The following is a 25,563-nucleotide window of genomic DNA, read 5'->3' on the forward strand; positions in this document are numbered from 1 at the left end:
GCGAATCGAAGATTTCTCAAGAACTTGGGATCTCTCTAATGACCACACCCACGCATTTTAGCAAGCAAAGGTGATGGTTAGCTTTGAATTGCGGGGACTTACTCCTTTCATAGACACGAATCTATGCGTCTTTGGTCGTTTGATGCCGTTACGGTGATTTTTGTAACCTAAACGGTAGGCTTATAAGTTACATGATACTACATCGACTGCGTGTCCGAGGAATTACCTTGGTTGTGGTTAGTATGGTTCTTTGACTTAGCCATGATATCAATACACTATCAATACAACAGGCGATCCAACGCTGGATGGATGTTTGAGATACAGATCGATTCAACGAACGAAACAATATGGCAGAAGATTGTACGGGATAGTGACTCCCCGTATAATCTGCGGGGAAGCTCCCGTATAGTTCAACATCCTACCTTTTCCTGTGCACGTGGATACTAAAAAGATAGTGACGTTTATATACAAGAAAGAACCAGACTAGATACGTCACTGATCTACAAATATACTCTAAAATAACACCAATCTGTTCTATTTCCGTGTCGAGATTCTTGAAGACGTAATCGTAAACCGCATTTCCCGGATACTTAATCTCCTATGGTGGTTGGGTGGTTGAGTGGTTGTAACACTGGCGCCCTCCCTGTACATCCTCTTATGATCTCAGCACTTTAGTGTTTTCGGTTGCTTCATTACACGTGAACAACACGAAACCGGACGAGTGAGCCACAAACTTAGTGCCATTAGGAAGTATTTATCACTTTCTGTTGTATTATTAGCCACCCAATGGCTTTAGCTTTAATTATCATCTAGTTCTAAATCAATTTACACTAAGAGAACACTGAATCTACAGCGTAAGATCCAACACAATTAGGAACACTTGTTACTTTGTACAAAAAATATCCAACAGGAGGGACTGTCCTCAACATGAGGCTGATAACACTTCTCAAAACTCTCAAGCACCTGATGGAGGATTCATCTGTCAAACTAGCTATAATGTCTCCTAGTGTGCACATAGTTCGACACAACTCGGAAGACTCCGATATGTGACCGTTGAACTGACTGCCTGCATGTCGTCCGATAGTTCCTTTTGCTTCAGTTTGTTCTGAAACTCGAGCAGTTGGCCCATAAATCCGAAATTCGGTGAGATGTCCGACTTGCGTTGCTTGACATAGTCAAACGCGTCGTTCAGCGAGTAGCCCATCTCTTGCATGATGTAGGACATGGTGACCGTTACAGAGCGTGAGATGCCTGCCACGCAATGTACAAGTACACGACCATTCTTCTTGCGCGCATTCTCTGTGGAACACACAAACGACACACATTAGTGATCTAACACATCCCAACACAATAAGCAGCGCGCAGTTCATGTGATAAGAAAGCCACTGGCGAGACAACAAACCGCTCTTGCTGCCCGCGCTTATGCTAACTCTCAATGTGGGCGAACAAACACAGGAAACTACGCATCCTGTATGCGACTAAGACATCGTTACTGTTGCACATTTTGGTCCTTACGTTTTTGCTAGTGCTGCTGTTGCTACATTTTCTTGATACAGTGTTGCTACAGTGTACACTTTGGCTACGTTTTTGCTACAGCGTACACTTTTACGTTTTTCCTACAGCGTTGCTACACACTGTTGCTACGTTTTCCTAGTGTTACTACACTTTCGCTACAGTGTTGGTAGAACTTGCAGCCACAGTGCATTTCCTTCCCGGCCCTAGGTGACAGCAAACAGAACGAAATGCAGACTGATTCACGACACCGGGGGTGTTCCCACTGCGGTCTAGAAAGCCACATCTCTGTTGCCACTATGCAACAATAATATATCGCAATCGAAGTCCTTTCTACACTAGAACTACCAGAACCGGATTGCTGCCGGCTTCTCCACGCGTCAGGCCTATAGCAGTAGTTGCTACAATGTAGCTTCTAGTGCATTATTTTAATCCCGTGAGACTCACCGATAAATGCAATGGCCTCTTCAAAGTGCGAGGAGATGTCTTGCGTCCAGTTGTCGTGGATGGGAATCCGTTTGTAATGGAATTGTCCCTCGAATTTGTTCTCGACGTTTGCGGTCACGTTCAGTACGTGTGTGACGCCAAAGCGTTGCAGAGTGTCGCTGTCCGCCGCGTTCCTCGCGTTTCCCAAGTACAAGTGTGGCTTGATCTGCACCGGTTGCGACCCATCGTGATGCTTCTGTCTCTGCGTGTCGTCGTCGGGAGACGAAATCGAGAGCGAACTGAGAGTGAGAGGTGCGAGAGAGCCTCGTGACGTCACACCGCCGGGTTGAATATCCGACAACTTGCTACACAGGTGAGGGTAGGTGGACGAGAACTTGCTAAATCCGCCTGCACGAAACACACGACAAACATCAGTCGCAAGTAGAGTGACATACCAGGTGACATGCAAGCGAGGCGAAAGGCAATGCAATACGCTCGCGGTTTGAGACCGCCCACAGGCAAGCAAGCAACCTCAGAGATAAAAAGATGGACACGAAAACTATAACCCTACGGCTAACTCGACCGTCCAAACGCTCACTAAATTAAATCACTCAATAACCAAACTCACCTTCAAGCACCTTGACTTGTGATGAGCATTCATCCTCAAGGCGTTTGCTGACAAGCACCAGCAGTTCACTGGCACCATGATCGTGATCATACAGCACTACATACCGCCTCTTCGCTTTCTCCTCAAACTTAGCCTTTGCTGCCTCGCCGTGCACGAGCACGGATAGAGAGAGATTGCCCTTTTTTAGGCGCCTCATCATGAGGTTGGAGCAAGTCAGATTGATGGCTCCATCGACGTGGCCTTCCAGAAATTTACATGTCGGTCGGACATCGACAAGGAGACACTCAGAACCGGAGAGGAGATGGTCGACGAGCCATGAAACATTGACGGAGCAACTCATGTTAGCGGTACGATGATCGGACGTCGAATCGGTGCGAGTTGTTGGACGCTGTTGATTTTGTAGGCGGGACATGCGTGCTGAGTAAGTTTACGCCCACGCCGGTTAATTGACCAATCAGCGAAGGTGTTACATTTGGATCTGGCTTGGTTCTAATCAATTTCGCGGTTGTGGTTACACTAACGGGTTTTTTTTCCAGCTCTACGGCTTCCAACGGAGCCAACTTATTACCCACATTTGTATTCCTTAAATATCTCTTTCTATCTCAACTATCAACTATCCCTTCTCTGGTCTAGATGCTCATGTCGATGTGTGCAAACACCAATTGATCCGCATTTCATTAACTTACCGCACCTAATCAAATTTTGCGGTGGCGCCAGCTCGTCTAACAAAGATTGACGTGCACGTGGCATTTTAGGGAAGATCACCAAATGCGTTGGCTCCCGGTAATGTCATTAGAAGTAACGCAAACAAAGGTCAGCAATGTCAGCGGTCTTGCAGAGCTATTTGCTTGCCTTGTCCTGAAGTTTCTTTCTTTGTTAGAAGTTGTTTGCACGCTATATCCTAGCAGAATGTAGTTTAGGTAATGCTAGTGTTATATCAACGCTTTGTGCTTGTTGAAATGGAGGGATAAGTGAGGAGACGAAAAACGGTGCTTGCAAGTGAGATGGACCAGAAACCACTAGACATTTGAAAGTGCCCTAACAGTGTGCAGATGCATTAGGGAAAAACCCGACGTCCATCAAGCCGCAGGGTGTATACAAATGTAATTTATCAGGCTGACGTCATATCGCAGTCTATTATTTTTAGGGACTGTCTTCATTGTGTGCCCACGCATCATGCCGGTATGCAAGCGTTTTGATTACAAGTTGAATGGATATGGCAACTGACAGGTCTAATGTTGTAATTGTGAATGATCACAACGGGAAACAGTTTACCACAATAGCCAATTTGTTGTCGCAAAGTTTGCTAGCTAATAGTCGCCCTCTTCTTCATCACCTTCTCCTTCCACAGAGTCGGTGCCGACTTCCTCATAGTCTTTCTCGAGAGCAGCCAGATCTTCACGAGCTTCAGAGAACTCTCCTTCTTCCATGCCTTCACCCACATACCAGTGAACAAAGGCTCTCTTGGCATACATCAGATCAAACTTGTGATCAAGACGAGCCCATGCTTCAGCAATGGCTGTCGTGTTGGACAGCATGCACACTGCACGTTGGACTTTGGCAAGATCACCACCTGGCACGACTGTTGGTGGTTGGTAGTTGATGCCGACCTTGAAACCAGTTGGACACCAGTCTACAAACTGGATGGTTCTCTTGGTTTTGATGGTGGCAATAGCGGCATTGACATCCTTGGGTACGACATCCCCTCTATAAAGCATACAACAGGCCATGTACTTGCCATGACGAGGGTCACACTTCACCAATTGATTGGCTGGTTCGAAGCATGCGTTGGTGATTTCAGCAACACTCAGTTGCTCGTGATATGCTTTTTCAGCAGAAATGACTGGTGCATAGGTAGCAAGAGGGAAGTGGATACGAGGGTATGGCACCAGGTTGGTCTGAAACTCAGTCAGATCAACATTGAGAGCTCCATCAAAACGAAGAGAGGCCGTGATTGAGGAAACAATCTGTCCAACAAGTCGGTTGAGATTTGTGTAGGTTGGACGTTCGATGTCCAGGTTACGACGACAGATATCATAGATGGCCTCATTGTCAACCATGAAAGCACAGTCTGAGTGCTCGAGAGTAGTATGAGTGGTAAGGATAGAATTATATGGCTCAACAACAGCCGTACTCACCTACATGAGTCATACAAAATATTAACAGACAAACCCAGAAATAAGTGTATTTCTAACCTGAGGAGCTGGGTAGACAGCAAACTCCAGTTTTGATTTTTTCCCATAGTCAACAGACAGTCTCTCCATGAGAAGTGAAGCGAATCCTGATCCAGTTCCTCCTCCAAAAGAATGGAAAAGGAGGAATCCTTGAAGACCAGTGCACTGGTCAGCCAGTTTCCTAATCCTGTCCAACACCATGTCCACTAACTCTTTGCCAACAGTATAGTGTCCTCGAGCATAGTTGTTAGCTGCATCTTCCTTGCCTGTGATCAACTGTTCTGGGTGAAACAATTGACGATATGTGCCAGTTCGAACTTCATCTAACAGAAATCACAATCCTGTAATATTGTACAAGAAATTAGAAACGCTGTTGCATTGTTGCACACAGGTGAAGGGTCAACTCTGGTAAAGTTATCTATTAACACCGTTGGTATGCCAGACCAGCGCATCAAGGTGGTCTAATTGTGCAATATAATCTGATTATGATTGTAATCAGTGATATGAGAGTGCGTGTAGTTATAAAATGCGGAGCAAATTGTAACTCGAGCCAACGCCAACGCTTTACGATAACAATCTCACGTGAGAGTTGGTAGGATCGATGAACTGATAATTATGCAATATGGTAATTTTATGTATAGCCACGTGCTGAAAAATCCATCACGTGCTCGTGTCAAATTCTATTGGAAACTTACCGACAACTGTCGGTTCTAGATCTACGAAGACGGCACGCGGAACGTGCTTTCCGGCTCCTGTTTCGCTAAAGAACGTGTTGAACGAGTCGTCGCCGCCTCCAATAGTTTTGTCGCTTGGCATTTGACCATCAGGCTGTATGCCATGCTCCAGACAATACAGCTCCCAGCAGGCATTACCAATCTGCACTCCGGCTTGGCCAATATGAACAGAAATTACTTCACGCTATTATAAATCAAAAGAAAGATTAATGAAAGAAATAGCTAGGCAGGAAAATGGCGGGAATGCCTAAAAGCGCACTTTTCACACAACAGTTGTGTTGAAATTTTTTACCATTTCGGTTGTTCAATGATGAAACGAAATAGTTTTGAAGAGTGTAACGGTCCTCGTAAGCGTTTCGATGAGAAGTGTGAGATTTGATTTGTCAATAATTATGACGTCATACACAACCACAGAGACATTTCAACCAATTATATTGTGTGTTCACGTGTGACGCAGATAAAATGTGTAAGAAGTGTATTGATTGGCAAGTTGCCTTAGATAGGTCTAGCTATTAAATTGTTAATGTCCATTTTGTACATGCACACTGTGTGCACAAGTATTTTGATTGATGAAATTTAGAATGGAACAGATCCATCACTTGCTCTCACGTGTGCAATCAAACTTCCTTTCCAATGTAGACAGTTACCCTATAACGATCTGTAACCAGTTACTACAGCAAATGGTAGAAATTAAATAAGAATGGCTTTGTGTTTGAAACGTCGTGAATAAACAAACACGGTTTCTTTGCTTATTAGTGCTCTACCAGTCTGATGCTATCGCTTGTCTTCTCTGCATGTTTGAGACCATGAACAACACATTGCAATGCTAATTCTTCATTGAACAATTCTAATACATGTCAACAGCCGTGTTACAGGTTTAGTGATGAAGTCAACAAAAGCCCATGCAGTTGCAATCCTGCTAATGTTCACAAGTCAGACGTTTGAAGTTTAGTATTCGCCCTCTTCTTCATCACCTTCTCCTTCCACAGAGTCGGTGCCGACTTCCTCATAGTCTTTCTCGAGAGCAGCCAGATCTTCACGAGCTTCAGAGAACTCTCCTTCTTCCATACCTTCACCCACATACCAGTGAACAAAGGCTCTCTTGGCATACATCAGATCAAACTTGTGATCAAGACGAGCCCATGCTTCAGCAATGGCTGTCGTGTTGGACAGCATGCACACTGCACGTTGGACTTTGGCAAGATCACCACCTGGCACGACTGTTGGTGGTTGGTAGTTGATGCCGACCTTGAAACCAGTTGGACACCAGTCTACAAACTGGATGGTTCTCTTGGTTTTGATGGTGGCAATAGCGGCATTGACATCCTTGGGTACGACATCCCCTCTATAGAGCATGCAACAGGACATGTACTTGCCATGACGAGGGTCACACTTCACCAACTGATTGGCTGGTTCGAAGCATGCGTTGGTGATTTCAGCAACACTCAGTTGCTCGTGATATGCTTTCTCAGCAGAAATGACTGGTGCATAGGTAGCAAGAGGGAAGTGGATACGAGGATATGGCACCAGGTTGGTCTGAAACTCAGTCAGATCGACATTGAGAGCTCCATCAAAACGAAGAGAGGCCGTGATTGAGGAAACAATCTGTCCAATGAGACGATTGAGATTTGTGTAGGTTGGACGTTCGATGTCCAGGTTACGACGACAGATATCATAGATGGCCTCGTTGTCAACCATGAAAGCACAGTCTGAGTGCTCGAGAGTAGTATGAGTGGTAAGGATAGAATTATATGGCTCAACAACAGCCGTACTTATCTACATAAAACCCATACAAAATATTAAACAGACAAAACCAGAAATAAGTGTATTTCTAACCTGAGGAGCTGGATAGACAGCAAACTCCAGTTTTGATTTCTTTCCATAGTCGACAGACAGTCTCTCCATGAGAAGTGAAGCGAATCCTGATCCAGTTCCTCCTCCAAAAGAATGGAAGATGAGGAAACCTTGAAGACCAGTGCACTGGTCAGCCAGCTTCCTAATCCTGTCCAACACCATGTCAATCAGCTCCTTGCCAACAGTATAGTGTCCTCGAGCATAGTTGTTAGCTGCATCTTCCTTGCCTGTGATCAACTGTTCTGGGTGAAACAATTGACGATATGTGCCAGTTCGAACTTCGTCTACAAAACAAATTTTCAGTTGTTTAATTAATCTCATTAACCTATTAATGACAATAGGAATGCAAAACATGTCAGCAGACCGCACGCGAGGGGCGTGATGTCACGGGCTATTCTTGATGTCACGTGCCACTTATGCCCGCCCCCATACGCATGACGGTCTTGCTGAATCGTCATGTTTGAGTACGTACCGACAACTGTTGGCTCCAAATCGACAAATACTGCTCGCGGAACGTGTTTGCCAGCGCCAGTTTCGCTGAAAAACGTGTTGAACGAGTCGTCGCCGCCTCCGATTGTTTTGTCGCTTGGCATCTGCCCGTCGGGTTGTATTCCATGCTCTAAGCAATACAACTCCCAACAAGCGTTGCCAATTTGGACTCCAGCTTGACCGATATGAACAGAAATCACCTCACGCTAGACGAGAAAAACGAACATTAGCAAGTCACGCCCAATGGGCGGGAAAGTTAGAGGGCGCCTCTTACCATTTTTCGGTAGTACGTCAAATAGCCTGCGTAGAGAGCAACGGTCTTAGCAAGCGATGAGTAGAACTCTGGATAGAAGAGCGAGACCTCAACTGAGTACGTTGGGCTTGTCTTTGAGTCAGTGGCAACGGATATGTAGCCAATCAGAACCGTTTAATCTAATTCAGTTAGTACGCACGTGAATTTGTCAGACTCGCGTGTGACTGCGTAGTCACGTGTACAGTATGATGTCATTTATTATAGTCTATGCAAACTCAAGAACTCTACAATTCAGGCACACGTGCCCAAGCTAATATCAAAGTTTGTCGTGAGCGTGTTCTATTGATTGATCTATAGAGAACAAATACACAACAAAATAACCAAAAAAAAACAGAAATTTTATTTAATACCTTGAGAGTCCTCTGATTCTACGTCAGACGAGGCTCCTTCACTGTCGGTTGATTCCAAAGGGTCTGTGTCCGATTGCTCCTCGTCTGATGTCTTTGTGTCTGACTCTTGCTGTGGGATAGGAATACACTCTTTACTTTCTGTTTGTTCATATCCATTTTTGCAGTCACACTCATACAAGCCTGCTGCATTTTAATTAATACATTCCTCGGTGTTTGTAAAGAAGCCTGTGTTTGTTCATAAACATTTCAAACACAAAAGGCATTCTTAGGATCAAACTTGCTTTCCAATGTAGAAATTCACTTAATGTTCACACAATACGGTCTGATCTGTAACCAGTTTACTACAGCAAATGGTTAAAATTAAGAATGCCTTTTGTGTTTAAAATGTTTATGAATAAACACAGGGTTCTTTACTGTTAGTTATATGGGAGTAGAGCTCGTGCTCATTAGTGCTCTACCAGTTTGATGCTATCGCTTGTCTTCTCTGCATGCTTGAGACCATGAATAACATATTGCAATGCCAATTTTTCATTGAACATTTTTGATAGTTTCAACAGCCATGCTACACTACAACATTCATGTGAATGTTAATAAACATTCATATAGTGCTAGAAGCCCATGCAGTTGCAATCCTGCTAATGTTCACAAGTCAGACGTTTGAAGTTTAGTATTCGCCCTCTTCTTCATCACCTTCTCCTTCCACAGAGTCGGTGCCGACTTCCTCATAGTCTTTCTCGAGAGCAGCCAGATCTTCACGAGCTTCAGAGAACTCTCCTTCTTCCATACCTTCACCCACATACCAGTGAACAAAGGCTCTCTTGGCATACATCAGATCAAACTTGTGATCAAGACGAGCCCATGCTTCAGCAATGGCTGTCGTGTTGGACAGCATGCACACTGCACGTTGGACTTTGGCAAGATCACCACCTGGCACGACTGTTGGTGGTTGGTAGTTGATGCCGACCTTGAAACCAGTTGGACACCAGTCTACAAACTGGATGGTTCTCTTGGTTTTGATGGTGGCAATAGCGGCATTGACATCCTTGGGTACGACATCCCCTCTATAGAGCATGCAACAGGACATGTACTTGCCATGACGAGGGTCACACTTCACCAACTGATTGGCTGGTTCGAAACATGCGTTGGTGATTTCAGCAACACTCAGTTGCTCGTGATATGCTTTCTCAGCAGAAATGACTGGTGCATAGGTAGCAAGAGGGAAGTGGATACGAGGATATGGCACCAGGTTGGTCTGAAACTCAGTCAGATCGACATTGAGAGCTCCATCAAAACGAAGAGAGGCCGTGATTGAGGAAACAATCTGTGCAATGAGACGATTGAGATTTGTGTAGGTTGGACGTTCGATGTCCAGGTTACGACGACAGATATCATAGATGGCCTCGTTGTCAACCATGAAAGCACAGTCTGAGTGCTCGAGAGTAGTATGAGTGGTAAGGATAGAATTATATGGCTCAACAACAGCCGTACTTATCTACATAAAACCCATACAAAATATTAACAGACAAAACCAGAAATAAGTGTATTTCTAACCTGAGGAGCTGGATAGACAGCAAACTCCAGTTTTGATTTCTTTCCATAGTCGACAGACAGTCTCTCCATGAGAAGTGAAGCGAATCCTGATCCAGTTCCTCCTCCAAAAGAATGGAAGATGAGGAAACCTTGAAGACCAGTGCACTGGTCAGCCAGCTTCCTAATCCTGTCCAACACCATGTCAATCAGCTCCTTGCCAACAGTATAGTGTCCTCGAGCATAGTTGTTAGCTGCATCTTCCTTGCCTGTGATCAACTGTTCTGGGTGAAACAATTGACGATATGTGCCAGTTCGAACTTCGTCTACAAAACAAATTTTCAGTTGTTTAATTAATCTCATTAACCTATTAATGACAACAGGAATGCAAAACATGTCAGCAGACCGCACGCGAGGGGCGTGATGTCACGGGCTATTCTTGATGTCACGTGCCACTTATGCAAACTTCAAATTCCCGCCCCATACGCATAACGGTCTTGCTGATTCGTCATGTTTGAGCACGTACCGACAACTGTTGGCTCCAAATCGACAAATACTGCTCGCGGAACGTGTTTGCCAGCGCCAGTTTCGCTGAAAAACGTGTTGAACGAGTCGTCGCCGCCTCCGATTGTTTTGTCGCTTGGCATCTGCCCGTCGGGTTGTATTCCATGCTCTAAGCAATACAACTCCCAACAAGCGTTGCCAATTTGGACTCCAGCTTGACCGATATGAACAGAAATTACCTCACGCTAGACGAGAAAAACGAACATTAGCAAGTCACGCCCAATGGGCGGGAAAGTTAGAGGGCGCCTCTTACCATTTTCGGTAGTACGTCAAATAGCCTGCGTAGAGAGCAACGGTCTTAGCAAGCGATGAGCAGAAATCTGGATAGAAGAGCGAGACCTCAACTGAGTACGTTGGGCTTGTGATTGTGTCTTTGAGTCGGTGGCAACGGATATGTAGCCAATCAGAACCGTTTAATCTAATTCAGTTAGTACGCACGTGATTTTGTCAGACTCGCGTGTGACTGCGTAGTCATGTGTACAGTATGATGTCATTTATTATATTCTATGCAAACTCAAGAACTCTACAATTCAGGCACACGTGCCCAAGCTAATATCAAAGTTCGTCGCGAACGTGTTCTATTGATTGATCTATAGAGAACAAATACACAACAAAATAACCAAAAAAAACAGAAATTTTATTTAATACCTTGAGAGTCCTCTGATTCTACGTCAGACGAGGCTCCTTCACTGTCGGCTGATTCCAAAGGGTCTGTGTCCAATTGCTCCTCGTCTGATGTCTTTGTGTCTGACTCTTGCTGTGGGATAGGAATACACTCATTACTTTCTGTCCGTTCATATCCATTTTTGCAGTCACACTCATACGAGCCTGCTGCATTAATACATTCCTCTGTGTCTGTCTGACAAGGTTGGACGTCCGCTGTACACTCGTCGACATCTAATGAACAACAATAACATAAACAAATACACATGAAATTATTTCAGTATTGTTCGACCTTTGCAGGTATCGTCCTGCATTTTGTATCCTTGACTACAGTCGATGCAGTGTTGTGGCCCTTCTCCAGTGCAATCGGTTGCACATGAAACATCACAAACTGTAATATACACAAACACCAATGATTAACGATTAATTAATTAATTTCTACAGTATTTCTAAATTTGATGTACAGTCTATAAATATATATAGATATATATGTAAGACCACGCTTTGAGTCATTTTTGGAGAATCTAACACGATTTATGTGTCTTTTGTTGCCTGGTGCCCCATTGACTGCTCTCAAAAGAAGTCAGGTGGAATATGACTCATTGCTGTTGGAGAAGTGTTGCGCTGCTTGGCTAGTCGGCTTTGCTGTTCTGCCATAAGCCTCATTCACCAGACGTTTTGTTACCTGTGGTCAGGTAGGTGTTGAAATACGAGGAGGTTTAGATGCGAATGTCCATTCTTTGCGGTCATACACTGAAGAGAATGGTGACAAGTGATCGATGTTGCTTCAAGCTGGATATGAAGAATGTCTTTAATAAATGTCATCGCAGTTCTTTTCTGAAGAGACTTGACAAGGAATTTCCAGAATTGGTAGGATGGGTTTAGTGGTGTTATCACTGTGCAGCTGAGTTGCGGTTTGGCTATCACCACCTTACAGCAGGAGTACTGTACAACAAGGGGATCCCCTGGGGCCACTACTGTTCCCTTTGGTCACTCCAGAACTAATGGATGAAGTTGGAGAAGTACCAGGTTTGGACTTGAATTTGTGGTACCTTGATGATGGGACAAGAAAATTTGTCTCAAAGGTGGTAACTCTTATTATGGAAAAAGGCCTTTCCCTGGGCCTTCATGTCAATTTATCAAAGTGTGAATGAAGTGTTGTGGCCTTCGGGTGATCAAACACATCCTGAATTTCCACCAGAAGTACACCAATTGTCAGATGGAATAGAATTACTTTGTTCGCCCATGTTTGGAACATGTGAATTCTTCTCTTCTTGTTTCAAGAAGCGAGTTAATCAAGTGGCTGAGGCCCATTCCCATCTTCCAGATCTTGAAAATCCAGAAGTGGAACTTCAGTTGTTGAGAAGTTGTCTGTCCATATGTAAAATTAACTATTTGCTACATTCAGTAAGACCTGGTATTGCTAATGGCCCATTGTCTACTTTTGATGAAGGTCTACGACGAACACTTGGCCGGATCACAAGATCTTCTGTTTCTGACTTTGCATAGTCACAAGCAGTGGTACCAATTGGTAAAGGCGGTACGGGCATTAGGAAAGCTTTATCTGCTTCGCTCGCTGCTTTTCTCAAAAGCTGTAACTCAAATCGAAAGTTGGTTAACTGTCTACTAAACACAATCTACTTTCTCTGTCCACTTTAGTCAAACCTTTACCCGAAGAAGAGAAAACACAAGGAATCGTACGTAACCTACTCTCTAAAAGCGAATGAATTTCTTTAGATTTGATGACAGCTACACAACAGCAGATTCAAAGTCAACTACATGACATTTCTTTCTCTAACCTACTAGATTCGGCGAGTCTCAGAGACAGAGCCCGCCTGAAGACTATATCATCTCCTCATGTAGGTGCATGGTTGTGGGCAACTCCAAACTGTAACACTGGCCTCACCATGTCACCCCATGAGTTTGTTGTAGCTTCTGGATATTGGCTGGGTCTAACGTTGTTTCCTTTCCCACCAACCAACATTAGATGTTTATGTGGTCAGCCACTAGACCCATATGGAGATCACCTTGTTGGTTGTGGTCATGGTCCACATCATTTTGAAACATCATAACGCTTTGTGTGAGACTATTTGGCAATCACTTTTTATTGATTCAAAACAGGTTGTAAAAGAACAGAGAAGCTCGGGTGAACCAATTACCGACCAGCGAATGTTTTCCATCCAAATTTCTTGAATGGATGACCTGGATACTTTGACTTCACAGTAAGAAATATGTTGCAACCATCATACATCCCTCAAGTTGCTGAAACATCAAGAATCATGGCAGAACCAGCTGAGATGGACAAGGATGATCGTCACGACGCAAGAGTGACTTCTGCAGGTGGGTTTTTTACCCCTTGGTAGTGGAAACGTTTGGACTTTGGTCGCCAGATAGTCTAGAAATGTTGAAATCAATAGCTTCAAAAGTATGTGCTGTGCTAGCTGTTCCTTTCTGGAAGACTTTCAAGAACTTGTTAGAGCAGTTTTCTATAAAATTATGGCTTTATAACGCTAGAATAATTTCTAGCCGCATGCTTGCAGAAAATGGATGATGTTCTGAGTTGGGACTTTCCTGTATGTGAGTAAATAGGTTTGAGTCGTACTCACAGTGCTGGGTACATGTGTGTATGTCTATTTATACATATACAGTACAATATATACGTGTGTGTGTGTGTGTGTGTGTGTGTGTGTGTGTGTGTGTGTGTGTGTGTGTGTGTGTGTGTGTGTTCAATTGTCCTGCTTTGACACTCTACTTTTGTCATTCAGGAATAATCAAGCAATGCAAGACAAAAGAGTCTAAAAAGAAACACTACAGCACAATGTACATCACAAATTCAGGTACTTGTACTCAAGCAGTCTCCATGTGTGTACTCCAACATGTCTGTTCAATCGTTGTGTTGTAACATCATATTATTATTATTATTATTATTATTATTATTATTAAAACAACATTATTTCTGTCTGTACCCTGCACACACTCTACAAGCTCTAAATCTGGGTTCTATCTAAAAATTCGTGCCATACGAAAGATATCCATATATAGATTGAGAATGTCTGTAGTAAACCACTAACCTGCTATTTACAACACCACACACACACACACACACACACACACACACACACACACACACACACACACACACACACACACACACACCTTATGATCTATTTCCTATGAAGCATTAGAGCTCATTACCAAGTATAAAGAAGCAATCTGTCTATATCCCCGTGTACTCTCTGTTGCATACCTGTTTAAGTAATCGTAATGGAATTGGCTGGACCATAATTATCCTACATGGGCCGACAATCGTAAACACAAGCTTGTACAATAAGAAGCTTTGTAAGACTACAAGCAGATGTGCAGAAACAAGGCTGTCTTTCCCTGTTCTTATTGCCCACAATTATGTGACTTGATTATGTCTTCTAGGCACTTTGTTTTAGGGCACTAATTATCACACCCTCACTACATGCACACACCATCACCACTTGACCATCCTATCTTACTATCAAAAGGTGTTTGCATCTCTCTCCCTTCTGGATTGATTTCAATTAAAACTTTTAGCATGCTGGTGTAATACTGAGAAAAAGTAGGGTCTATAGAGGGCTCAGACAATGTCAGCATATTTCAGTCATGTGCATTCCCTATATCGCCTCAAGCATAAACGTGGTCGTCTAATCTATTTGTCTGTAATCTGTTCAGCTCCCATTGAGATAACCTACAAATGCACAAACTGCTTGGCAGAACAGACATACAGGCCCAGCATGTGGTATGACTTCAATTCATCTTAGACTGTAAATTGAGTCTGATAAGGTATGGTACGTTTCAGTACACTACAAGTTGATTAGAAAGACAACAAGTATAGTAACTGGGTGCATGATGTAAGTGTAAGGTGCTGTCAAAGGCCGAAAGTGGGTTCCCCATATTGATAACTTTGTTACATAAATAGACCGGGAATGACTGCAGTAAGAGGACATGATGTAATGTGATACACACACACACACACACACACACACACACACACACACACACACACACACACACACACACACACACACACACACACACACACACACACACACACACACACACACACACACACACACACACACACCACACACACCACACACACACACACACACACACACACACACACACACACACACACACACACACACACACACACACACACACACACACACACACTGGTTGCATTGAACAGGTGGACCCATGAACAGCTAGTGTGTAATATCCTTACAGTACACGTATATGCACAATAGTCAACAGTGCTCAGACTAATGGCTGTAATGAGTACGAGTAGATAGAGGAGGTGATCACTTCCCTAAGGTGGCTGTTAGATAAAGATAACCATGACGACCACTACAAATCTGAATCTATCATTGTAAGTACTTATGTCCGTCTACCTATTTGTTTAATATCAATTAATTTTATATTTATTTGCTAGTAATTAATTAATTATTAATTATTTATTTATTTATTTATTATTTAAATAAAACTTAGTGTTTTGGTAACATTTTTTGTATTAAAGCACATTACTATATTGTCTCACATTCGCATTCAAACGATCCAACAGTATTCTTGCAGTAGCGTCCTGTTTCACATCGTGAGCTGTTCCCTTTACATTCATCAACATCTGCAATAACATAAATTCCATTAATCTATTGCAATAACTTGAACTAAACGTGTATTCCTGCCTTCACATCCTGGTAACTCCTCGTTCATCAAGTAGCCTTCAGTACATGCATGACATCCACTACGTCCAGGACCTGTGCAGTTATCTGCACATGCACTGTCACACACTAATTGAAAAAGTAAAATATTATGGTCGTACACAAGTTTCTATCATTTCGCACAGTTACCTAGACATGAGTATGAGCCCTCAATGTTGACACAGTAGTGACCGCCATCACAAGGTGATGTGTCATTCGCACACTCGTCAACATCTAATAACACACAAGTTAGTTCCTGTTGTTCTGCAAATCGTGGAACTTGTGTGTGTGCGTGCGTGTGTGTGTGTGTGTGTGTGTGTGTGTGTGTGTGTGTGTGTGTGTGTTTGTATGTGTGTGTCCGCATGCGTGTGTGCATCACTGTGTGCATGCATGCATGTGTGTGCGTGTGCATCGCTGTGCGTGTGTGTGTGTGCATGTGTGTGTGTGTGTACACATGTGTGAATGTAGGTTAATAGTCAATTGCCCAGGTACAACTCCCTACATGCTCCGCCACTCCATTCCACACTGAATGTGTACCTTGACATCCCACCTCTGTTCGATTATATCCGTGTTTACAACTGTCACAACCTTGTGGTCCAGCACTGTGACACGTAAGTGAGCAGGAAAGATCACAACCTACAGAAGCAACGATAACACGGAGTTTTACTGCAACAAATAATTAGTTTACTTGAGCAGTTTTTGTCATTATCTTCATAATATCCTTCAGAGCATGCTTCACATGTGTTTCCTTCATATCCAACTTCACAAGAACACTTTCCAGATCCGTCTCGTTTTCCAGATCCCTACGAAAGATGGTGCTGAATTGTTGCTAGTTTTGAGAAACGTTTCCCTCCTAAACTGACCAAACACTCTCCTTTCCCACTGCATGGGTTGTCTTTACCACCAGGGCATTCTGTAGTAGCATATAATGAAAACGTTTAATACATCAGATCACTTGCATGTTTATTGGTCTGCTTGTCATAGTGTGGCAGTTTGTCTAAGTGTGCATACTGTTAACTTACGGACCTTCACATGTGGGTCCAAATGTGTTCGGAGGGCAGCAAACTGTACAGACAATGCAACATAATTGCACTCACAGTACAATACGCTTGAGTAGAAAACTTGCCTTTTATAGTATTTTCACATAGCCATATTTTCAAGTCGTTGTCACTTTCTTGTCTGCCAAAAATTCAGTTGTCAAGTGAGCATCATGTATTATAAGTTGACTGATTAACCGTTTAAACCACCACTCTTCTAGAGACTCTTCATATTCTTCCAACATAGAGTTACACTGCAACAACAATAATAGGTTTATTTCAATACACACACACACACACACACACACACACACACACACACACACACACACACACACACACACACACACACACACACACAAATGGACACACACACAGTGGAGTAAGTGGTCAACACGACCAAACTCATTTATGGCTTTTGCTTGTGTCTCCAAAGACCAATGCGTGCTGTGCAGGAGCGTCTGCAAACATCGCATGTGAAGTTCCCACTCTTAGAGATCGTCTTTCATCCATGCCTTTTTTGTTGAAGTGTTTTCAAACGTTGGTCTTCAAACTGATCTAAAGATTCTTTGCAATAAGATCTCCACAGAGATCTGTCTGACGCATAGCTTTCCCGGTTGGATATATCAATATTACAAGATTTCAAATTGGATTTCAATGTGTCTTTAAAGCACAATTTCTGACCACCTGCTGTTCTAGAACCTTCCTTCAGTTGACCATAAAACACTGCCCTTGGGATTCTATCATCCTTCATTTGAACAAGATGGCCACACCATCGAAGTTGAGCTTGTAGTAGTAGAGCCTCAATTCCAGGAATGTTGCATTTCTTCAGAACCTCGGAATTGGGTATCATGTCTTGCCAGTTTATATTTCCAATTTTGCAAAAACATCGCATGTGAAATTGATCAAGCACACACACACACACACACACACACACACACACACACACAGACACACACACACACACACACACACACACACACACACACACACACACACACACACACACACACACAACATTTAGCATCAACTGTTAATTAATTTCCATTGTTCTTTCCTACATCATGATCAGACGACCCACATAATGAATCTAAGATTTCCACAAGCCTCGTTTCACTGAGAAAACACAAAAATGAATAAATTTTCAAAATTTTCAAATTACAAGTCAAGAACCACACCTTGTTGCGTATGAACCTAACCGAGTTTCTTCCCACTCTGAATTGCCTCCCCCAAAATTGGACGTTCGCGTTTTATCCATGCCCTAAGAGTAGCAATTCATTTCCGGTCAGAAAGAGCATCAACTTTCGACATCAGAGAAAGATCACCTTCTTCATTGAGTCCACTAGATTTGTACACGTATCACAATCATTCTTTTTCGACTGACTTACATCTGATAAAAGAAAGAGAGCGAGACAGAGACACAAGGTCGATACCGACATCATGTGGACACGGGTCATCCGGGACTAGAGATGTCAACTAATGAATAAGCCGTTACTCAAAAAATTACAAAAAAAATTACAAAAATATTGCATTAAATTTTTAATTGTAAAAATTATATATCTATATTTATTTTATATTTTTAATAAATAAAAATGTAATTTTCGTTAACTTTAAATAGTTAGCCAATCAGCGTTCTCCACGGGTATGTGGCGTCCACGCGAGCCAATCAGCATCGGCCACGCTGCACTGCGCGACGCGTATAGGCCACGTGCTCGAGGTCGAGAGCTTGTAGCAGCTTCTGGCAGCTTCTCTCCGATTGATGATGAAGAGAAAACTCGTCTTGTCACTTCTTTTCGGAGCTCTTCTCTTCACACGTAACAAACGTCGCCTGTAAAACAACCCAGTCGTGTGTGTTGTACGCTAGTTTCTCTCTGCAGTGTGTTGTGCCGAAGAGGATCAGACGGAAGATGTTGTGAGTGACACAGCAGACGCTACGGACACTGCAACAGCGGATGATGATCTTGGAAGCAGTCGGGACGCGTCGAAAACAGATGATGAAGTTGTTCAGAGGTGAGGCAGTAGGGCAGTGCAGTAGTTTTTGTATGATGAGTTGATTGTGGACGTGAAAGGTTTTTTTGTTGACTTTTAGGGAAGAGGAAGCGATTCAGGTTGGTAGCTACTGCTGCACGTGACCTGGAGTAGGACACCATGTGGTTGGTTGTGTGTGTGTGTGTGTGCTACTGTAGTTGGACGGGTTGAGTGTAGCTGAGATGAAGCAGCTGCGCGAACAGGCGGAGAAGCATCAGTTTCAAGCTGAAGTGAATCGTATGATGAAACTGATCATCAATTCTTTGTATCGAAACAAAGAGGTGTGGTGCTTTGGTTGAAATCAATTAGGTGTATGTATTTTGGATGTTTGCTTGCAGATTTTCTTAAGGGAGTTGATCTCAAATTCATCAGATGCTTTAGATAAGATTCGATTCCTTTCGTTGACTGACAAGAATGCTTTAGGAGAAACTCAAGACCTCACAGTCAAAATCAAGGTGTGTGTGTGTGTGTGTGTGTGTGTGTGTGTGTGTGTGTGCGTGTGTGGTGTGTGTGTGTGTGTGTGTGTGTGTGTGTGTTAAATAATTTTTGTAGTTTGTAATTAGCACATTTTTGCTGACAGGCTGATAAAGAGAATCATGTTCTTCATGTGACAGACACTGGCATTGGTAAGGTGCATCTATTCTGTGCATTTGAGATTTGTGTTAAGATATGCTTATGCCAGGAATGACAAAGGATGACTTGGTGAACAACTTGGGAACGATTGCAAAGTCTGGCACAAGTGAATTTTTAGCAAAACTGCAAGTGAGAATCAGTTGCCAATATTCAGACGTTTTACTTTGGTAGCGTGTTCGACTTCAATTGTGTTGTAGGAGGCAGACAGTGAAAGATCCATGAGCGAATTGATTGGTCAATTTGGTGTTGGTTTTTACTCAACTTTCCTTGGTAATTAGTTAGTCATTGTGGTGTGTGTGTGTGTGCACGTGCGTGCGTGCGTGCGTGCGTGCGTGCGTGCGTGCGTGCGTGCGTGCGTGCGTGTGCATTCTGTCAATTGGTCAGTTGTTGTGTATGTAGTGTGGTTTGTTATTGTGTTAAATTCTGTTTTTTAGTATCTGATACAGTAATCGTGACATCAAAACACAACGACGACAAGCAGTACATCTGGAGATCTGATTCCAATGAATTCAGTGTTGTAGAAGATCCTAGAGGTGACACACTTGGCAGAGGAACAACAGTCAGGTAGGAGCCAAACATATCATTGAGATATAATTAGAATTAAATGGCAATGAAAATATGTATTCAGTTGATTCTTTATTTTCATTGTGTTTTAGTCTTCAGCTAAAGGAAGAGGCTCATGATTTCTTAGAGGGAGACACGTTGAAGGACTTGGTGAAGAAATACAGTCAATTCATCAATTTCCCTATTTATTTGTGGACTAGCAAGGTATGACTGGAATGTGTAGACAAAATGTATGAAAGGAAGTTGGGGGATGTTGGCACTGGACATGATGAGTGTATAGTCTTCAAGACAGTGATCTGCATGTTATCAAACAATTGATCGAGGGCAGTCTAACATTTTTAATTGGACAAACGTAGAGACAATTTGTAGCAACAGCTGTTGTTGTTGCTGCTCTATCTTTGTGTTCACTGTTTGCCTGTGATGTGATTTGATCGCTTATATGATGAGAGTTTCTCTGTGAAATCCAATCAAATACTCTAATTTTTTCCTGAGGCATTTATTATCATTATTAGGTTCATTTACTGGAATTCAGTGATATATATAGGTATTTGTTGTATTCCATTTGCAGACAGAGACAGTTGAAGAACCAATTGAGGAGGATGAGGAGGCAGCAGCAGAGGACAAGGATAAGGAGAAAGAAGGAACTGATGAAGAGAAAGATGCCGAGAAAAAGGATGACGAGGAAGAGGGAGATGTTGAGGTTGAAGAAGAAAAAGAAGAAAAGAAACCAAAAACGAAATCGGTAAGGACAATAATTTAATTTTTATGGATTATCTTGTTGTCTGTCTACCTCTCTAGCTGTTTGTGTGTGACTGTTTGTTGATTTGTCTATTTGTTTGACAGTGTACAACTTCTGTCTAACCGATTGTCCATTTTTCAACATAAATATGACTTTATTTTGTGGTGTTGTAGGTGGAAAAGACAATTTGGGATTGGGAACTTATCAATGACACAAAACCAATTTGGACAAGAAAGTAAGAGTGAAGAAGTTACAATTTGTCAAGGTGTTCTCGTGTCTCTAAACATACGTGTACATGATAGTCCTAAAGATGTACCCGATGAAGACTATAACGAGTTTTACAAGTCTATTTCAAAGGTAGAGTGAGTATTCATGTATTACAGATGGTTGATTGTGCAGAAACATTTAGTGTTGGGTTTTTAGGAATCTGAAGAACCTCTTGCAAAAACACATTTTACTGCTGAAGGAGAAGTCACATTCAAGTCTATTTTATTTGTCCCAAAGGTAATTGTCTACATGACATTGTTGTTCTCTTAATTAATGAAGTTTAACTGAATTATGCTTGTTGTGTGTGGAACAGACTGCTCCTAGTGGAATGTTTCAAGAGTATGGCAAGAAAGTTGACTACATCAAGATGTACGTGAGACGTGTGTTCATCACTGCAGATTTTGAGGAAATAATTCCAAAGTATCTTTCTTTTGTAAAAGGCCTGGTACGTTCCATGTTTGTTTGTTTGTTTGTTTGTATGTGTTTGTGTATGTGTGCATATTGCATGTGGCAGTTAATTCTATAATGATTGTGTGTTGTCAGGTTGATTCTGATGATCTTCCTCTCAATGTGTCTCGTGAGACTCTACAACAGAACAAGTTGTTGAAAGTCATCAAGAAGAAGCTTGTGAGAAAGACACTGGACATGATTAAGAAGCTATCACCTGAGGATTTTAGTGAGAAATTCTGGCCTCAATTTGGAACAAAGTAAGCATCAGCTTGTAAACAACAAGTGACTAAAACAGACAGCATGGACCCTAACAATTGGTGAAAATGTTGTACACCTTAATAGTGTGACAACTGCATGTGTCACTACAAGTAGTTACAGCAGTGGCAATAATACCAATGATTTATGTTTAATGTGCTGTTGGTAAGTTGCATACATTAAAGGAGCATTCCAGAGATAGGTGCTAGGCTGTTGGCTCCGCCTTCACTCGCTGGGAAATCTATACTAACCAAGTTGGGCATGTGGGTGCTACCTCAGAGCAATCCCGACAGATGTACGTTAAGAACGTTTATGAACTTAAAACTGATGGGTCCGTTTCAAGAATTTTGTCCGCCAAGTGAAGCGTTTTTGTGCACCATCAGATCACGCGATCTTTACTGACACAATCATGTTTTTGGAAATGGTGACTCTGTTGTTTCCGTCGCTCCAAGAATGGTGGAAACTGTCTTTCTGCTTTCAGACTGTGTACAGACTGACCTTCTTTTCGTGCACTTTATTTCCGTCTGGCAACATTTGAGAGAATTGGCATTTTATGAGATTCTTTGGCATTAGAGGCAGTGAACGCTGGCATCCATCGTGTTCTAACAGTTTACAAAGCACTCATCTCTACGCAAGAACACTTTGCACAAACTCACTCGATCACCGGATTTTGCTATTTGCCTGTGCACTAAAGCCGCAGCAGTTCTTTGGAATGCTGCTTTAAAAGCAAGCTTTGTGGTGAATATAGAATTTCTTCACTTGTAGTTTCATTATAGCAACGTTATTGTCGCCCTTCTTACGTATTTGTGTTATTTCAGTATGAAACTTGGTGTCATAGAAGATCATGCTAATAGAGGACGTTTGGCAAAGCTTCTGAGGTGTGTCATGCTTCTGTCTTGGTTTCTGAATTTGCACACTCAACAAATGAATCTATTGCAGGTTCCAGTCGTCTCACCATGCATCAAATGTTACATCATTGACGGAATATGTAGAGAGAATGACAGAGAAACAGGAACACATTTACTTTATGGCTGGATCTTCTAGAAGTGAAGTTAGTTTTTGTGTGTTTCTGTGCTTTCCCCACTAGCTCATTTACCCAATACTTTCTATCTTTCTATTTACATGTTTTTTCTACTTGTCTACTACAAGTGCATGCTATTGCTATTTTGTCGTGTTGCTTTAGTGTAGGACATAGATCAGTTGCTCTTTGTTTGATTCTCAGGTTCAAACATCACCATTTGTGGAACGTCTTTTGAAAAAAGGATACGAAGTGTTGTATCTTGTTGAGCCCGTTGATGAATATGCCATTCAGGTAAGGCAGTGTAAGTTAGTTAGAGAATCGTTGGTCTGAAACAAATCAAATTTTATCATTTTCAGAGTTTACCGGAGTTTGATGGAAAGAAATTCCAAAATGTAGCAAAGGTTAGCTAATGTTTATCACATGCTGTGATTCCTGGTCTAATGTATCTTCTTGTCTGCTTATTGATTCAACTGTTCGTTGTCTGTTCGGTAACATGATGGTTTGCTTGTCAACAGGAAGGTCTGAAATTTGCTGATGAAGGCGAGAAGGCAAAAGAACGTCAAGATGCTCTAGAAAAGAAGTTTGAACCTTTGACAGGATGGCTGAAAGACAAGGCATTGAAAGATAAAGTAAGTCATATTTATCACATTTGCGCATGGATAGGCACATAGTACATTCGTTTGTTTGCTGAAAAAGTTCACTTTGCTGCTGCTGCTGTGCTCAGTCTCCAAAATTATGTTGACACTGCTGTATGGGACAGTTTGGTCAAAGTTTAAATTGGTTTTTTTGCCAGAAGTGGATGGGTGCCATGTTTGAGAGCTTAACTAATCTTTTACTCATTTACAGGGTAGCTCTCTAAAGCTGTTGAGTAATTTGTTGCTTGGGTTGCATTGTAATTTTTATTAGTTTGTGTGTTAATATTAATTTTTTTTGCTTGTAGATTGAGAAAGCTGTTGTTTCCAATCGTCTCACAGACTCTCCGTGTGCTCTTGTCGCAAGCTCATATGGGTGGTCAGTCAGATGCCACATATCAACTAAATTTAATTAATTTATTAATTAATGATTGGATTTCAGGTCTGGTAACATGGAACGTATTATGAGAGCTCAAGCATATGCTCAGACTGGTGATGCATCATCAAAGTGAGTACAATCTAGTATAGGAAGTTTAATTTTTAGTTTATGAATTGTGTTACTTTCAGTTATTATGCAAGTCAGAAGAAAACTCTTGAACTCAATCCACGTCATCCTTTGGTGAAGAAACTGCTGGATAAAGTAGAAGTAAGGATGAGTCAGTTTGTGTTTTTTGAAGTCTGTGTTATGTGTTATATTGTCAACTTTAGGCAGACAAAGAGGACCAAACCGCTGCTGATTTGGCTGAAGTGATGTTTGAAACTGCGGTGTTGAGATCTGGATATATATTGCAGGTATGCTTGAGGAAATGTTTATTGTATGTGACTTTTTATACATCCCGCCAGGTCTAATTGGCTAGTCTACCTATTTTGTTATGTTAGTTTGTCTACTATAAATGTAACTGTTATTTATTTCCATCTCTACTCATGCCTATTAGAGTATTTTGTCTGTTTGTGTGCTTGTTTGCTTGTATGTTCTGTATGTTCATCTGTATGAAATGGATATCTTGTGTAGGACTCTGCTCAATTTGCTGGTCGCATTGAGCGCATGCTTCGTCTCAGTATGAATGTTCCTCTTGATGAGGCTATAGAAGAAGAAGTAGATGAACCGGAAGAATCTGAGGAATCAGAAGGAGAGGAAGAGGTGCAAGCTGAAGATGATGAGAGCGAATCAGCAGATGAGAGTGAAACAGCAGATGCTGAATCAACAGACACGGAAGCAACACAGGAAGAGGAGGCATCACCAGATGTAGCAGGAACTGAAGAAGCTGCAGCTGCGGAAGGTGAAGACGGAGATCAGTCAGCTAAAGATGAGCTTTGATGTTGACTGTGTAATCAGATAATGAAACTTCAATAGTCAAACATTCTGCAGGGTTTTTGGAATGCGAAATGTCGTAGTGAAATTTGTTGAGTCAACATAACACTCATGATCACATTGGTCTTGGCGTCGGCTAATATAGATCAACTCAATGCCATTGTTTTAGTTTCACAACTCAAAATAGCTTCTTTATCACAATTATTGTTATTAACACCTGTTACTTACGAGTAACAGATAAATCACTTTATTTTGTAGAACCATTGCAGCTACTAACAATGCGATAATCAATTCAATTCAGGGTTGCAGGTGGTCACCAATTTGGAGCCAAATTTGGGTGTTGCTGCCCAGTACACCTTGAGCCACAGCCCTTGGACACCCCAGAGGTTTGCTGCACACTAGGGCCACAGATGGGATGCTGCATACACGTGCTGTTATGTTAACCTCAGCTGTCATCTTCCCTGTAGCCTTGTATAGACAGTTCATTGATAGCATAATTCTCATACTGACAGGACCCAGAGTTCGAACTCAGACATGGCATTGTACACAGAGACTGGACTCCAGCACAGGGACACGTTCAATTATTAGTTTCACTGGAGCCTCAGCCTTCTGGAGCCAAAGGATCCGTATCTGGAGCCAAGTTTGGCTCCATTGCCTCGGTACG

General features: G+C 42.2%; 5 protein-coding genes and 1 pseudogene across 5 annotated transcripts; 1 reads left to right on the forward strand and 5 right to left on the reverse strand.

The window, feature by feature from the left end:
- Positions 1–738: 738 nt before the first annotated feature.
- On the reverse strand, positions 739–2,946 carry LOC134197492 (dual specificity protein phosphatase 7-like). The gene is made up of 3 exons (XM_062666825.1): positions 2,567–2,946; positions 1,960–2,346; positions 739–1,299 (listed from the first exon to the last, which is right to left on the reverse strand). The coding sequence occupies exons 1-3, from the start codon at positions 2,904–2,906 to the stop codon at positions 1,004–1,006; spliced, it is 1,023 nt and encodes a 340-aa protein (XP_062522809.1). The 5' UTR covers positions 2,907–2,946; the 3' UTR covers positions 739–1,003.
- A 790-nt stretch (positions 2,947–3,736) lies between these two features.
- On the reverse strand, positions 3,737–5,841 carry LOC134197491 (tubulin alpha-1D chain-like). Its single transcript, XM_062666824.1, has 4 exons — positions 5,767–5,841; positions 5,436–5,658; positions 4,762–5,063; positions 3,737–4,704 (listed from the first exon to the last, which is right to left on the reverse strand). Exons 1-4 carry the CDS (start codon positions 5,767–5,769, stop codon positions 3,877–3,879), a joined length of 1,356 nt encoding a protein of 451 aa, XP_062522808.1. The 5' UTR covers positions 5,770–5,841; the 3' UTR covers positions 3,737–3,876.
- A 451-nt stretch (positions 5,842–6,292) lies between these two features.
- LOC134197031 (tubulin alpha-2/alpha-4 chain-like) lies at positions 6,293–8,230 on the reverse strand. The gene is made up of 4 exons (XM_062666267.1): positions 8,092–8,230; positions 7,801–8,023; positions 7,311–7,612; positions 6,293–7,250 (listed from the first exon to the last, which is right to left on the reverse strand). The coding sequence occupies exons 1-4, from the start codon at positions 8,092–8,094 to the stop codon at positions 6,423–6,425; spliced, it is 1,356 nt and encodes a 451-aa protein (XP_062522251.1). The 5' UTR covers positions 8,095–8,230; the 3' UTR covers positions 6,293–6,422.
- A 755-nt stretch (positions 8,231–8,985) lies between these two features.
- Positions 8,986–10,777, reverse strand: LOC134196970 (tubulin alpha-2/alpha-4 chain-like; annotated as a pseudogene).
- A 267-nt stretch (positions 10,778–11,044) lies between these two features.
- Positions 11,045–18,456, reverse strand: LOC134196971 (cysteine-rich with EGF-like domain protein 2). Its single transcript, XM_062666197.1, has 15 exons — positions 18,324–18,456; positions 18,177–18,259; positions 18,060–18,114; positions 17,197–17,252; positions 17,088–17,140; positions 16,988–17,026; positions 16,825–16,874; positions 16,650–16,764; positions 16,499–16,597; positions 16,112–16,195; positions 15,947–16,051; positions 15,802–15,885; positions 11,527–11,625; positions 11,220–11,468; positions 11,045–11,161 (listed from the first exon to the last, which is right to left on the reverse strand). Exons 1-15 carry the CDS (start codon positions 18,453–18,455, stop codon positions 11,127–11,129), a joined length of 1,338 nt encoding a protein of 445 aa, XP_062522181.1. The 5' UTR covers position 18,456; the 3' UTR covers positions 11,045–11,126.
- A 238-nt stretch (positions 18,457–18,694) lies between these two features.
- LOC134197806 (endoplasmin-like) lies at positions 18,695–25,017 on the forward strand. The gene is made up of 26 exons (XM_062667154.1): positions 18,695–18,812; positions 18,876–19,008; positions 19,088–19,106; positions 19,185–19,307; positions 19,365–19,481; positions 19,607–19,652; positions 19,709–19,788; positions 19,857–19,929; positions 20,094–20,223; positions 20,316–20,427; positions 20,792–20,965; positions 21,136–21,197; positions 21,265–21,319; positions 21,386–21,466; positions 21,543–21,674; positions 21,773–21,936; positions 22,753–22,812; positions 22,874–22,985; positions 23,157–23,246; positions 23,312–23,356; positions 23,471–23,584; positions 23,896–23,966; positions 24,030–24,095; positions 24,155–24,233; positions 24,296–24,379; positions 24,600–25,017. Exons 1-26 carry the CDS (start codon positions 18,758–18,760, stop codon positions 24,903–24,905), a joined length of 2,583 nt encoding a protein of 860 aa, XP_062523138.1. The 5' UTR covers positions 18,695–18,757; the 3' UTR covers positions 24,906–25,017.
- The last annotated feature ends 546 nt before the right edge of the window (positions 25,018–25,563 follow it).

Source organism: Corticium candelabrum, chromosome 22, assembly GCF_963422355.1.
Source record: "Corticium candelabrum chromosome 22, ooCorCand1.1, whole genome shotgun sequence".
Lineage (NCBI taxonomy): Eukaryota > Metazoa > Porifera > Homoscleromorpha > Homosclerophorida > Plakinidae > Corticium > Corticium candelabrum.

Excerpts from the sequence above, each read along its gene's own strand:
- LOC134197491 (XM_062666824.1), bottom strand. Across the intron at positions 5,064-5,435 it reads TCTAGAACCGACAGTTGTCG|ATGAAGTTCGAACTGGCACA; the intron begins GTAAGTTTCCAA and ends GATTTCTGTTAG. Across the intron at positions 4,705-4,761 it reads CTGTCTACCCAGCTCCTCAG|GTGAGTACGGCTGTTGTTGA; the intron begins GTTAGAAATACA and ends TGACTCATGTAG.
- LOC134197492 (XM_062666825.1), bottom strand. The coding sequence starts at position 2,906 with ATGAGTTGCTCCGTCAATGTTTCATGGCTCGTCGACCATCTCCTCTCC. Across the intron at positions 2,347-2,566 it reads ACAAGTCAAGGTGCTTGAAG|GCGGATTTAGCAAGTTCTCG; the intron begins GTGAGTTTGGTT and ends TGTTTCGTGCAG. Across the intron at positions 1,300-1,959 it reads AGAGGCCATTGCATTTATCG|AGAATGCGCGCAAGAAGAAT; the intron begins GTGAGTCTCACG and ends TGTGTTCCACAG.
- LOC134197031 (XM_062666267.1), bottom strand. Across the intron at positions 7,613-7,800 it reads TTTGGAGCCAACAGTTGTCG|ACGAAGTTCGAACTGGCACA; the intron begins GTACGTACTCAA and ends TTTGTTTTGTAG. Across the intron at positions 7,251-7,310 it reads CTGTCTATCCAGCTCCTCAG|ATAAGTACGGCTGTTGTTGA; the intron begins GTTAGAAATACA and ends GGTTTTATGTAG.
- LOC134197806 (XM_062667154.1), top strand. The coding sequence starts at position 18,758 with ATGATGAAGAGAAAACTCGTCTTGTCACTTCTTTTCGGAGCTCTTCTC. Across the intron at positions 19,789-19,856 it reads AATTTTTAGCAAAACTGCAA|GAGGCAGACAGTGAAAGATC; the intron begins GTGAGAATCAGT and ends ATTGTGTTGTAG. Across the intron at positions 21,198-21,264 it reads AAACCAATTTGGACAAGAAA|TCCTAAAGATGTACCCGATG; the intron begins GTAAGAGTGAAG and ends TGTACATGATAG.
- LOC134196971 (XM_062666197.1), bottom strand. The coding sequence starts at position 18,455 with ATGACCCGTGTCCACATGATGTCGGTATCGACCTTGTGTCTCTGTCTC. Across the intron at positions 15,886-15,946 it reads GGAGTTACCAGGATGTGAAG|ATGTTGATGAATGTAAAGGG; the intron begins GCAGGAATACAC and ends ATGTTATTGCAG. Across the intron at positions 11,469-11,526 it reads GCAGGACGATACCTGCAAAG|ATGTCGACGAGTGTACAGCG; the intron begins GTCGAACAATAC and ends GTTGTTCATTAG.